Source organism: Alosa sapidissima, chromosome 13, assembly GCF_018492685.1.
Source record: "Alosa sapidissima isolate fAloSap1 chromosome 13, fAloSap1.pri, whole genome shotgun sequence".
NCBI classification, from domain to species: Eukaryota; Metazoa; Chordata; class Actinopteri; order Clupeiformes; family Clupeidae; genus Alosa; species Alosa sapidissima.
Genome location: NC_055969.1, coordinates 2875756 through 2890368, shown reverse-complemented (window position 1 = coordinate 2890368; position 14613 = coordinate 2875756). Strand labels below are relative to the sequence as shown.

General features: G+C 37.4%; 1 protein-coding gene across 1 annotated transcript in view; it reads left to right on the top strand.

The window, feature by feature from the left end:
- Positions 1–14613, top strand: part of LOC121680977 (E3 ubiquitin-protein ligase UHRF2-like) — a 159257-nt gene that overhangs the window by 20271 nt on the left and 124373 nt on the right. The window contains exon 2 of the mRNA XM_042060575.1: positions 7055–7387. Coding sequence (XP_041916509.1) covers positions 7055–7387 — 333 coding nt within the window. The remainder of the gene's footprint in view (positions 1–7054; positions 7388–14613) is intronic.

The window sequence follows — 14613 nt, the reverse complement described above, 5'->3', positions numbered from 1 at the left end:
CAGCCTGAACATTTAAATCAAATGCATAGCCTAATCATGTCAATGTTGCAAGAAAGCAAACAAAATAAGTCATTGACATTTGTTTCGTTTTAAATCACTTGGGGAGACATAGGTTACATGATCCAGACGTTGCGTTCTACAGAACTACAGCCTGTGAGTTTTAAAATAGTCTTCATACACAACGCAATGAGTAGGCTAATAATTGGATATAGGTCATTGCTATGCATCTGCCAAAGTGTATGGTCATAGTCAGTTACTTTAAGGTAATTGGCACCCCGCATATACGGCAAATAATAGCCTAATATGACAACATTAACATTTTTCTTTTATTTACCAAGTCCGGTAATACAGCCTAAACCATGTAGGCATTAAGTCAAGTATCAGTAGCTTAATCCAAGTAGTTAATTGTTTTATTTGTCGTCTTCCAGAAATGCAAACCAACATGGACGCGCGAGGACGCTCGTGCCCAACACTAAACTCGTGCATGAGCTGTCATCTACCAATCAGCATGTAAAAACTGGTGCCGGAAGTTGCAACCATGTAACGCCATGTTTTCAAAAATGTCGGCGGCCAAATGCCATGCTAAGTGTTGAGGGCTTTTATTTTGAAACTACGAATTGGGCATAGGTTGCGGGAGGTTTCTACACAGTGAAACACATCGCCAATAGACTATGTGTACGAAAGGCTCTTCCTGTATGCTAACTGAATTAACTGTGTTGTAATGGTATCTGTTATACACTGTGTTCCAAATTATTATGCACATTACATTTTTCTCAGATTTTCCTAAATAGTTGATGCAAATGACAGTCAGTATAATTTTCAAGTAATCAACCATTAGAGTATAATTCAAATTTTATTGAACAAACTGATAACAGTATTTTTTTCAAAAATAAAAAAAACTCAAAATGCACTTTTCCAAATTATTATGCACAATAGAATTTCAAGACATTTTTAGGTTGTAAAGAACTAAAAATAGTAATTTGTTGAATTTGCCGCATTAGGAGGTCAAATAAATTAAATCAAAAGTTATTTCAATCAAAAACATCTTAACAGGCCAAGTTACATGTTAACATAGGACCCCTTCATTGATATCACCTTCACAATTCTTGCATCCATTGAACTTGTGAGTTCTTGGAGAGTTTCTGCTTTATTGTCTTTGCAGGATGTCAGAATAGCCTCCTGCTTGGATGTGAACTGCCACACCACACACACACACACACACACACACACACCATTACCCCCACACACACACACCCCATTACCCCCACACACACACACTTACAAGCGAAAACTCACACACAGAGAAGCACACATACACAAAAGCAAACGCACACATGCACACACTCATTTACAACAAAACAAAAGTTGCAAGAGTAGGGGATGGAGTAGGAAATGGAGACCAATTGACAAGCGTGATTTATTTTTGCGGAGAGAATGTGCAGGACTGAGCGGCGGTCATATTTTTTTTATTTAGTTAATCTATATGTAGAATTGGATGTGAACTGCCTTTTCACACCTTCAGGGACCCTAAAAGGGCCTACCAGCTCTCTCCCCATGATTCTGGCCCAAAACATGACTCCGCCACCTCCTTGTTGATGTCTCAGTCTTGTTGGGATATGGTGGCCATTCACCAACCATCCATTACTCCATCCATCTGGACCATCTAGGGTTGCATGGCACTCATCCGTAAACAAAACTCATATTCCTGAGCCCACTGCAATCGTTTCTGCTTGTTAGCATTGTTTAGGTGTGGCCGAATAGTAGGTTCATGCAAACTTGCAAACGTCTTGAGGATCCTACACCTTGAGGTTCGCGGGACTTCAGCGGCACCAGTGGCTTCAAATACATGTTTGCTGCTTTGCAATGGCATTTTAGCAGCTGCAACTCCTATGAATTTGTCTGACAGAAACCTTCCTTATTATGCCTTTGTCCTCACGAACCTGCCTGTGCTCTGAATCAGCAACAAATTTCTTCACAGTATGATGATCACACATATGTTTTCGGGAAATATCCAATGTTTTCATACCTTGTCCAAGGTAGTGCACAATTTCACGCTTTTCAGCAGCAGAGAGATCCTTTTTCTTTCCCATATTGCTTGAAACCTTTGGCATGCTTAATAATGTGGAACATCCTAGTAGTTTTCCTTTGATTGGGCTCACCTGGCAAACAAATTATTACAGGTGTCTGAGAGAAATGTTTATGACACTTAAATCCAATTTGCATAATAATTCATTAATAAACACAGTGTATTATGCTCCTTACATCTTCACTTCGACACTGAATATCTTGTTTGTGAAATGATAACAATTTTGACACAAGCATAAATCATTCTTTATCTTAACGTGCTGATCCCCTAGTGCAACAACCAAACCCGGCCTGGTGGACACTAATTACATTAATAATAGCAGTAGGCTGCTAACTAGTTCAAAAGTTTAACTACTTAATGAAGATATATTTATGCCTCATTTATGTTGCAATTGCATATAAACAACAATTCATGTCCATAGAAACAACAAGGTCACAAAGACATCATGTATTTCATACATGCTAACATTACATGTAGCCTAGCTGCCTGGCTAGGCTTACAATAAAATACAATGTCTGAAAATGCTAGCGGTTTCAAGCTTGAGTGTTGTTGTGTTCACATCATTTCAGAAAAGCAGGAGGGCGTTAGAGTTCGGTTTTTAACTGGCCGCAGCTTCAAGTTAAGAGGAGATAATGTTGACGCACCATATAACGTGTGTGTTTTTTCCCTCTTGGCATACATGCTGTACGTGACATTGGGTGTGTGGCTACTTTTTTTTATCCTATCTTTGATTCCGAAATTTGAAATCGTGATGTAATTTCAATCGATATTCAACTTACAACCGAGATCGTGACAGCTTTATTAAAGGAATGGTTTGTTGTAAACACAACCTAGGGTCTATTTATGGAGGATAACAAATTCAAACTTTAGGGTAAAAAATAAAACTTTAAACATCTCTACAAAACACATCTGGTATTATTACCAATCACTTTAAGTTTACAAAACAGGTTAATGTTTGTTTTTATGTGGCCTAGATCAAAGGTTACAGCATTCTGAAGATAATGACAAGTGGAGTGTCAGGTAGTATAGATTTGTGCTCTTGAAAAGCTGAAAGTAATTGTGGAAAATATTGCCAACTTTTTCATATTCTATTCTTGTTTTACGTTACACACATTTCCCTTGATATGGTTTTGACATGAAAATGAAGAAAAAAAATATCTAAAGGGGTTTTGACTCCGTTACCGTAACTCCTTTACCATAAAATGCTGTTTTTTCCGCCTCTCCCAATGGCATTAAGCCTAAAAGTGAAAATAATTTCCAAAAGAAAGTGCCATGATGTGACACTTGATTTAGTATATTTCATTTTAAATTTTTCATCCAAGTATAGGAAATATTCTTAGGTTAAAATGTGGTATATGGTAGCGGAGTTACAGCAAAGTCACAGAATTCTTTCTATATCTTCAGCTGAGATGTTCTGAACAGCCCCAAATTTGATGCGTATGGTCACACTAAAAAGCCTCTGGGGGCATGCCAAGTTTCGTGAAATTCTGTCCATGGGGAGGCCATGAAATAAATGAATTTGTACGTGTACATCTAGTGACTGTACACCCATCAGCTTGTAGATGGTGGTGTTGAGTGAAGGGTTGCTGGTATGGGATGGTCCCAGATAGTTAAATCAGATTGGCAGATAGCGGACCGCTGGTGGTATGCCGCCAGTGGCGTGCCACTAGTGGTCCGCCGTTGGACCACCATCTCTTTAAATTTAACTTGTCATGAATATTAAGAAAAGTTAATACAATTATACATGGAGTATAACTGAACAAATGAAAACGATTTTAGACCAATAGTGGTAAATTATTGGGCAATATGTCTTCAACCCACCAGCGGACCGCCAGAGAACCGATGAGCAAAATGCCAGCGGACCGCCACCTATGCCCCCAATGGACCCACAGTGGTCCGCCAGCCTCTTGCTATCTGGGGTGACACTCACACAGGCACCCCCACACACACACACACCCCCATTACACCTGACCATACCCCCATACACATACATAAGTCCCCCCACACATACCATTACATACACTAACAACCCCCCCCCCTCCCCACACACACACACACACACACACAAACACATGCACACACAGGTGCAGGCCACCACCCCCCCCCCCCCCCCCCCCCCCCCCAACATCCCATTATATGCTTATTAAAAAAAAAAAGTATATGAGGGGGTTATACTGGTTTATTATACGGCTCTTCACAATGCTAGTAGAACGCTCCATTGACTTGAATGGGATTTCCCAACATTCTACGGTAAAATAAATTCATGTAATTACCGCTGCAAACATATGATTACCACTGTCAATGGCAACAGGTTTTGTGCTTCTGATACGTCTTTCATATCACTACGCAAGGACTGGAACTTCATTCAAATGTGAAAGCAGACGGTTGATCAGCTGTGTTCTAAAGAATGTTTGATTCAAGTTCAGGAGCGTGTGTTGTTGTTTCTCAGCAAATGCCACGATGAACGGTAACAAATAGGCTAGGCTATGTAGGCTAAAGTCATATCATGGGGAGTTTATTATTTCGTTTTGGCAAGTAGCTGTATAATAAGCGGGATAATGTATAGAACACCGGTCATTATGGGAAAATAAGTCCCTTCAGGGCGAAACAAGACCCCTCTGCTAGCGCGTCGGGGTCCGGTTCGCCCTGTCGGGACTTATCTTCCCAATAATGACCGGCGTTCTATACATTATCCCTTACATACTGGTTAGCGCTTCGGACTTGTTTCCGGAGGGTTGCCGGTTCGAACCCCGACCAGTAGGCACGGCTGAAGTGCCCTTGAGCAAGGCATCTAACCCCTCACTGCTCCCCGAGCGCCACTGTTGTTGCAGGCAGCTCACTGCGCCGGGATCAGGGTGCGAGTTAGGGGGGAGCAGGGGGAGCCATGGCTTCCCTAGTGGCCACCTGAGCTCCCCTGCAAACATGGTATGTGAAATTGTGGGGGAGCTCTAAAATATTGATATGATTGCCAATTAAATTATATTTTGGCCATGGTTTTCCCTAAAATGTGTAAAATACGAGAAATAAAATTGTATTTTGAGTTCATGATTCATGAAAAAAGTGCCTGCTTGCACGTTAGAGGCACGAAACATGGAAGCGCTCAAATCAGGTCATCGCCTGTCCACATCATGGCTTACCGGACCTCGAGCAAAAGCAGGCGAACCCAGGCCGCTGTGGTCGCTTCTGTGTTAGGTAACTGCTTTTACTTAAAATTTGCTGTTGTTGTAGGCCTAAGGATTGCTGTTATGTGATAGGCCGCCTACTTATGAGAAGGGCTATGTGCATCGTTGTGTTGTGTAGCCTACAGTATGTGCCATTGCGTCTCTCCAGGCAGTGAGAGGGTTGTGTTGTGCTATAGTCCTAGCTGTAACCTATTGTAAATAATAGGCTATTGCCATACTATGTTAGCTTATGCCATAATGTTATTGTTTATTGTATATGGTTGGTGCCACTGGCTGCTCTTATCGCGTGTGTTTAGCTCTGTATACAGCCTTATAGGCTATAGCCCATGTGATTGTGAAACAATGTAAGTTGTTGAGTAATTCTAAGTTGATTCAATTAAACAGTCAAAAGACACATCATTGGTGGTCAGGGTCCGTGGATTATTTACTATCAAGTTCATTGAAGTTTGCGTAGCCCATGATGTTTCATGTAAATATTTTAAATATATTATGTTTCATGTAAGCAAACATAGACCTATGGCACCACCCGTGTGCAACGGATTTTCTCTTTATAATAGGCATCTCTATGCTGTTGCTATTAATAATGACAGGATCAGCATTTAAACTTTGCCCCCCTCCACACAAAATAACATCGCCCGTACCCGCCCCACCCCCCGGCTCCCCCGGAGACCGTGGTATAACTCGCAGACTGGCCGGGATTAGTGTGTGCTTCACCTCACTGTGTGTTCACTGTGTGCTGAGTGTGTTTCACTAATTCACGGATTGGGATGAATGCAGAGACCAAATTTCCCTCACGGGATCAAAAGAGTATACTTACTTACTTACTTACTTACTTACTAAGAAACATTAGTGAAGTTAGCTAAGTAACATGGTTAGCATAGTTAACATAGTTAGCATTATTAACATAATTGTTAGTAAACATTAGCTAAGTTAGCTAATTAAAATGGTTGATATTATTAGCATTGCTAACATAGTTAGCATAATTGCTAGCAAATAACATTTGCTAAGTTATCTGTTTTAACACTATATTTTACATATGTTTTACATTTTCATGCACTGATAATTCATTGAATTGCCTTTCTAGCTTATTTTAATGTATTTTTTAAGTGTTTGTGTAACAACTTGGCGAATACACAACACTGATGCACTGTACATGAAAGCCTATGGATTACATTTTCTGTTCATCATCATTTATTATATCAGTATTATATCAGTATATCTTTATTGCCATAGGCTCAGATGGCCCAGCAGTAAATTAGCTATAATTGAAGTAATCCTCAACCTCAAAACCTCAAAAAGCCTGCTTTTTATTCATGCTTGTAATTACTTTATTTATTACTTTGTTGTGCTACAAAATGGCAAAAAGTAGCCTGATAAGTTGACCTATATGCTTTTTTTTCTTTTTATAATAAAGATCCATGCAGTGTGATGCTTGCTTTGCTAAGAGCAGCAACTAACAACAAAAATTATTCTTGATAATATGTTAATTTGTCGATACTTCAATAAAGAAATTTGTGGACTACTAGATTTTGTTTGCTTCTATATACTGAATACTGACAGCACAATATGATGCATAGAATGTATTTTTTACACAGCAATTAATACTCACATAATATCCTGGAGATTAAACTTATTTGTATTAATATATTAAGATGTTTAATATGTGTATATGTATATGTTTGCTCAGTTTAAGAGATGTTTACACAACAACAGTTTCAGGGACATATTAAGAGAGAGAGACTTTTATTAATGGAATATGTCTTCTCTCCTGTTGTCTCTGTTGAAGATGGAGGATGGCCAGACGCTGTTTGACTACAATGTGGGTCTTAATGACATTGTTCAGCTCCTAATTCGCTCCCAGACTGATGCTCCAGACAGTCCTACCCTTAAGGAATGTGAGGATATGGCCAGCACTCCTTGTCCATCCACAGTCACACCTATTGTAATTCCAACTTCTCCTTCGGCTGTAGCCACAGTCAACAACAACAGCAGCAACAACAGCAGTAGTAACAGTCAGAAGAAGTCTGAGTCAGAGAAGTTTTGCGGTGGTCCGGTGGACAACCAGCCATCCACATCCAGCAAATCCTTCCTGATCGACCCTGGGATTGGGGTGTACAAGGTGAGATATTGAACAATGGATAGATACCTGTGCTATGATGAGTCCTATTGGTATTGATCATACCTTCATTTTTTTTCAAGGAAGCTTTCATCTGTCCTCTTGTTTGGGCTGTCATTAATAGCTCCTGAGTGGTCCCTATCAGTTTTAAAGGGGTGATAGAATGCAAAACCAAGTTTACCTTGGCATAGTTGAATAATGGCGGTTTGGTATGTAAAATAAACATACAGGGAACATCAATATCTCAACGAAGCTCAGAACTGACAAACTCTGGTGGTGTCTCTTGTTTGGCTCTGGTCTGTACCTTTGTAACGCCCTCAAATTACATGCACACCAGCCCACTTCCAGCTTCAGGCTCCTTGACTGGAAGTTTGATGACGCCGGACTTCAGTAGGCTAGATGATCCAAGGCGGCCGTATTTGCAAATAAACATAATTTGTTTGGCTTTTTAATGCTTGGATTTTGTTAAACTAAGCTAGAAATAGACACTGTACATTATAAAAAGCCTTTATTGTAATCCTAAAACATGTGTAAGTAAAGTTGTGAAAGCTATTTGACGTTGGATAGTTAGCAACCTCGCAAGCTAACGTTAGCAAGACGTCACGTTTTGAATGGACACGCCTTGTGAATCCAAACATCTTTACGATAACCTAAGACTACTAGTGCATTCCAAATAAAACTGTTTTAGCAATCGTGATCCCATCCTAAGGACACACAATGCATTTGGTGACCTTTGACCACTAAGGGGGCGCTAGAGTTTATGTATATGAGCTGATATCTCAGCAACGCTTTCACGTATCGAAACCAAATCTGGTACATGGACTCAGGACTGTACAGGACTCAGAATAAATTTGGTGTCTTTTGACCACTAGGGGCACTATAATTAGCAACACTTTCTCGTATCGACACCAAACTTGGTACGTGGACTCGTGACCACATCCTGAGGACGCACAATAAATTTGGTGACGCTTGGCCACTAGGTGGGTAGGAGTCATAGTTGATGACAAGTAACAGTTACAATGGCTGAACAGTTAAAAAGTTCAGTAGTTTAAAGGGTTACATTGTTTAACAGTGAAATATTGTAGTGAGGACTTTTATTTTGAAACAGTTTTTGGCAGAGGAAGCAGTTGAACAGGATGTGTAGTCTTAATAGGGCCAGTTTGTATGCTTAAAGCCTGAGACTGGCAGTTGATACAGATGGCCTGAACACCTGCCATAGGATTCTAATTGCTTAACGGCCGTATTATGATGTCACAATCGGCAATGTTAAGTCTATGGGGATTTTTAAAAAGTTTTTCTTTAATAGTTTAAAAAGTATAAAAGTTTCAAAGTTGAAAAGACATAGCAGCTTGGTCCGTTTGAATACCTACATTACAAAGTTTGAATGAAGTTTCTAAGTTAAACTGTTAGCATGGTTAGCATAGTTAGCATGTTAGCATTGCTAACATCGTTAGCATTTTTAACAAAACTGTTAAAAATGATTAGCTAAGTTAGCTAAGTAACATGGTTAGCATTGTTAGCATTGTTATCATGCTAGTTAGCATTTTTAGCAAAACTGCTAAAAATGATTAGCTAAGTTAGCTAAGTAACATGGTTAGCATTGTTAGCATTGTTATCATGCTAGTTAGCATTTTTAGCAAAACTGCTAAAAATGATTAGCTAAGTTAACTAAGTAGCATGGTTAACATAGTTAGCATGTTAACATTGTTAGCATGCTAGTTAGCATAAGTGCTAAGAAAACATTAGCTAAGTGCTATGCTAAAAAACATTAGCTAAGTTAGCTAAGTAACATGGTTAGCATAGTTAAAATTGTTAGCATAACTACTAGCAAACATTAGAGCCATTCCAACTTTTAGTTATTGTCAAATATCTACCTATACACAGCCATTAAACTATTTGAATATCAACATTCATTGAACTTTCAGTCTTTCAACAACTTTTAAACGGTCTACTTTTAAACTATCTATCTATTAAACCAACAACTTTTAAACTATCTACATTCAACTTTTAAACGGTCTACTTTTAAACTATTATTAAACTATCTATCTATTAAACTAGCTGTCTATCAACAACTTTTAAACTATCTACATTCAACTTTTAAACGGTCTACTTTTAAACTATCAACTTTTATTAAGCTATGCAACCACCATGTCTATCCTAGCATCACCATAGTAACCATCTCTGTATTATCTATTTTAACTATACATGATATTTTACATCACAACTTTTACATTTTCATGCATTTCTAGTTATTATTATTATTATTATTATTATTATTATTATTATTACAGTGCATGTTTCTCTTGAACAGTTTAACTTAGAAACTTCGTTCAAACTTTGTAACGTAGGTCTTCAAATGGACCAAGCTGCTATGTCTTTTCAACTTTGAAACTTTTATACTTTTTAAACTATTAAAGAAAAACTTTTTAAAAATCCCCATAGACTTAACATTGCCGATTGTGACATCATAATACGGCCGTTAAGCAATTAGAATCCTATGGCAGGTGTTCAGGCCACCTGGATCAACTGCCAGTCTCAGGCTTTAAGCATACAAACTGGCCCTATTAATACTACACATCCTGTTCAACTGCTTCCTCTGCCAAAAACTGTTTCAAAATAAAAGTCCTCACTACAACATTTCACTGTTAAACAATTTAACCCTTTAAACTACTGAACTTTTTAACTGTTCAGCCATTGTAACTGTTACTTATCATCAACTATGACTCCTACCCACTGTAGCTAGTTAGAATAGTAGCATGTTAGCATAGTTAACATTTTTAGCAAAACTGCTAAAAATGATTAGCTAAGTTAGCTAAGTAACATGGTTAGCACATTTAGCATGTTAGCATGCTAATTAGTATAGTTAGCATAACTACTAAAAATGATTAGCTAGGTTGGCTAAATCACATGGTTAGCATAGTTAGCATGTTAACATATTAGTTAGCATAGTTAGCATAACTACTAAAATGATTAGTTCGGTTAACTAAGTCACTTGGTTAATATAGTTAGCATGTTAGTTAGCATAACTACTAAAAATGATTAGCTAGGTTAGCTAAATCACATGGTTAACATAGTTAGCATGTTAACATTGTTAGCATGCTAGTTAGCATAACTACTAAAATGATTAGCTAGGTTAGCTAAGTCACATGGTTAGTATAGTTAGCATGTTAGTATTGTTAGCATGTTAGTTAGCATAGTTAGCATAACTACTAAAATGATTAGCTAGGTTAGCTAAGTCACATGGTTAACATAGTTAGCATGTTAGCATTGCTAACATAGTTAGCATGTTTAGCAAAACTGCTAGAAAATTTTAGCTAAGTTAGCTAAGTAGCATGGTTAACATAGTTAAAAATCTTAGCATAACTGCTAGCAAACATTAGAGCCATTCCAACTTGCAGTTATCGTCAAATATCTACTTATACACAGCCATTAAACTATTTGAATATCAACATTCATTAAACTGCTAGAAAACATTAGCTAAGTTAGCTAAGTAGCATGCTATAAAACATTAGCTAAGTAGCATGGTTAGCATAGTTAAAAATCTTAGCATAACTGCTAGCAAACTATAGAGTCATTCCAACTTTCGTCAAATTATCGTCAAATATCTACCTATACACATTCATTAAACTTCCAGTCTGTCAACAACTTTTAAACTATTTACCTTCAACTTTTAAACGGTCTACTTTTAAACTATCTATTAAACTAGCTGTCTATCAACAACTTTTAAACTATCCACTGGCTATCAACAACTTTTAAACTATCTACATTCAGCTTTTAAACAGTCTACTTTTAAACTATCAACTTTCATTAAGCTATGCAGCCACCATGTCTATCCTAGCATCACCGTAGTAACCATCTCTGTATTATCTATTTTAACTATACATGATATTTTACATCACAACTTTAGCATTTTCATGCACTGGTAATTCCTTGGAATTGCATTTCTAGTTATTATTATTCCGCTTACCACTTTTTCCGTACGCAATTTCTCTTGAACAGTTTAACTTAGAAACTTCATTCAAACTTTGTAGCGTAGGTCTTCAAAGGGACCAAGCTGCTATGTCTTTTCAACTTTGAAACTTTTATACTTTTTAAACTATTAAAGACAAACTTTTAAAAAATCCCCATAGACTTAACATTGCCGATTATGACATCATAATACGGCCATTAAGCAATTAGAATCCTATGGCAGGTGTTCAGGCCACCTGCAGCCTCAGGCTTTAAGCATACAATCTGGGTCAATTAAGACTACACATCCTATTCAACTGTTTCCTCTGCCCAAAACTGTTTCAAAATAAAAGTCCTCACTACAATAATCCACTGTTAAACAATTTAACCCATTAAACTACTGAACTTTTTACATTCAACTTTTAAACGGTCTACTTTTAAACTATCATTAAGCTATCTATCTATTAAACTAGCTGTCTATCAACAACTTTTAACTTGTCATCAACTATGTCAACACTTGTCATCAACTATGACTCCTACCCACTGTAGCTAGTTAGCATAGTTATCATTTTTAGCAAAACTGCTAGAAAACATTAGCTAAGTTAGCTAAGTCATATGGTTAGCATAGTTAGCTAAGTAGCATGGTTAGCATAGTTGGCATGTTAGCATTGCTAACATAGTTAACATTTTTAGCAAAACTACTAGACAACATTAGCTAAGTTAGCTAAGTAGCATGGTTAACATAGTTAGCATGTTAGCATTTTAGTAAAACTGCTAGAAAACATTAGTTAAGTTAGCTAAGTAGCATGGTTAAAATTGTTACCATAGTTAAAATTGTTAGCATAACTGCTAGCAAACATTAGAGCCATTCCAACTTTTAGTTATTGTCAAATATCTACCTATACACAGCCATTAAACTATTTGAATATCAACATTCATTAAACTTTCAGTCTGTCAACAACTTTTTAACTATTTACATTCAACTTTTAAGCAGTCTACTCTTAAACTATCATTAAACTATCTATCTATTAAACTAGCTGTCTATCAACAACTTTTAAACTATCTACATTCAACTTTTAAACGGTCTACTTGTAAACTGTCATTAAACTATCTATCTATTAAACTAGCTGTCTATCAACAACTTTTAAACTATCTACATTCAACAGTCTACTTTTAAACTATCAACTTTTATTAAGCTATGCAACCACCACGTCTATCCTAGCATCACCGTAGTAACCATCGCTGTATTATCTATTTTAACTATACATGATATTTTACATCACAACTTTAGCATTTTCATGCACTGGTAATTCCTTGGAATTGCATTTATAGTTATTATTATTATTATTATTATTATTATAGTGCATGAAAATGCACTTTACTGTTCTTCCTAGGCTTCTACTTATTATTAAACTGCTTACTACTTTTTCCAGACGCTATTAAATTTGAACCATTTAACTTAGAAACTTCATTCAAACTTTGTAACGTAGCTCTTCAAATGGACAAAGTTGGTATGCATTTCGTATTTGTAAACTTTATACTTTTTAAGATATTAATGAAAAACAAGCTTATTTTTTCCCTAACTTTCTTTTGGCCATTAAGATGTCCTAAAGGGCAGTTAATAACTGATTTGCACCTGTTCCAATTTCCATCTACTCAACTAAAGTGCGTTCATGCGTCTTCCAACAATAAATAAATAATAACTTCATAACTCTGCACTTAAAATTCTGTGCGGTTTTGAACCTGTCAGCCAAAGATACCTGTGATTACAATGCCTCATTTTTGCTTTTTCATTTTTAACTAGGTGGCGCTATACATCAAATGAGTGGTTATGGGTTGGGTTGACATGGCCCCTTGAGACCAACATGCTAAAAAAATGTGGTCCTCCTAGACCCTACGGTTCTTGTGATATTACAGAAAACCGTGTCTGTCCTACCCTCCTTTTGGGGGGTCCAGTCCGCCGGGGGTTGATGGATCAAAGTGAAAAACAATGGTTCCGTGTCATCCTTGTGGTGCTACATGCCCAAAAAGTTTCGTGTCCCCCGGTCTTTCAGTGTCCCATTTAATCCTGATCTGATGGATTATCGCTTGATGGAGAATGGAACAACCTTGTAGCACCCACACTTTATACTAACACCAAACGAAGATAGAATTTTACAATAGTAGGCCAATCATAGTTCATCAGACTCCTAAAGTAATTTTTTGGCATCATCACAGTGTAGGCTATAGCCTATCCCATCCATTGGAGATTAAACGTGATTCAGCACCAGTCATAAGTGAATATGTAATAGCACATACAGTATGTTTTGCTCAATTTAAGATGGCTATAGATTAACAAAATAACAGCCTGGTTGGATGTGATGGCCTATGATATTTAAAACGGGTCTAAAACTACAACCATGTTTGCGTGAATTGAATTGGTTGGAAGTGCAGAAGAAATGCTACATATTATTCTTTGAAAAAGTAATTGGATCAACGGAATGGTATGATTCACAAGCGCAGTTGAATAGAGTCAACCAATGACAAAAAGTTTAGCAATCATGAAATATGTCAATATTACAATATAAAATATGTCAATATTATTATAATGTATTGTATTGCACTGTTTTCATACATATGCCGGATTACCTAATTAATCGCTGTAAACACTGCTCTTCCCATGTTTTTGCACGATACTTGATCTTACTATAAATACATTATTCATATTTTCGGGCCCTTTGTGTGAACCCTGTTTCGTTAAATGTGCTATAAAAATAAATTGACGTGATGTGACGTGATGGCAACACAGTGAAAGGTCCATTAGACCAGTGTTTCCTTAACTATGGGTCGCGGACCGGCACCGGTCCGCAACGTGGAGACTGCTGGTCTGCGGAGCCGCGGAGTGAAATTATGCTTTGTCTGATCATTTGCTGCGCAATTGATCAAGGACCCACGGACCGACAGAAAAAGAAAACAAACGTTTCTGCAGTCATGATGTATAGGTTTTAGGGGTGTAACGGTACACAGAAGTCACGGTTCGGTTCATACCTCGGTTCGGACATCACGGTTCGGTACGAGTTTGGTACAATGGAGGGAAAAGCAAAAAAAAAAATGCAGAAAGCAATTATTTTTTTTCCATGTCTCAGGCTATACCACTTAGTGTCATACAGTCTCTTCCCTGAGCTATCTGGAACAGCCTGAAGTGTGTAAGATGTAGGCTAAACAGTACGATAAGTACCCAGACTCCATCTGTAACTTGTGAACAAAATCAGCTATAAAACAAAATTGTCATTGTAAAGACA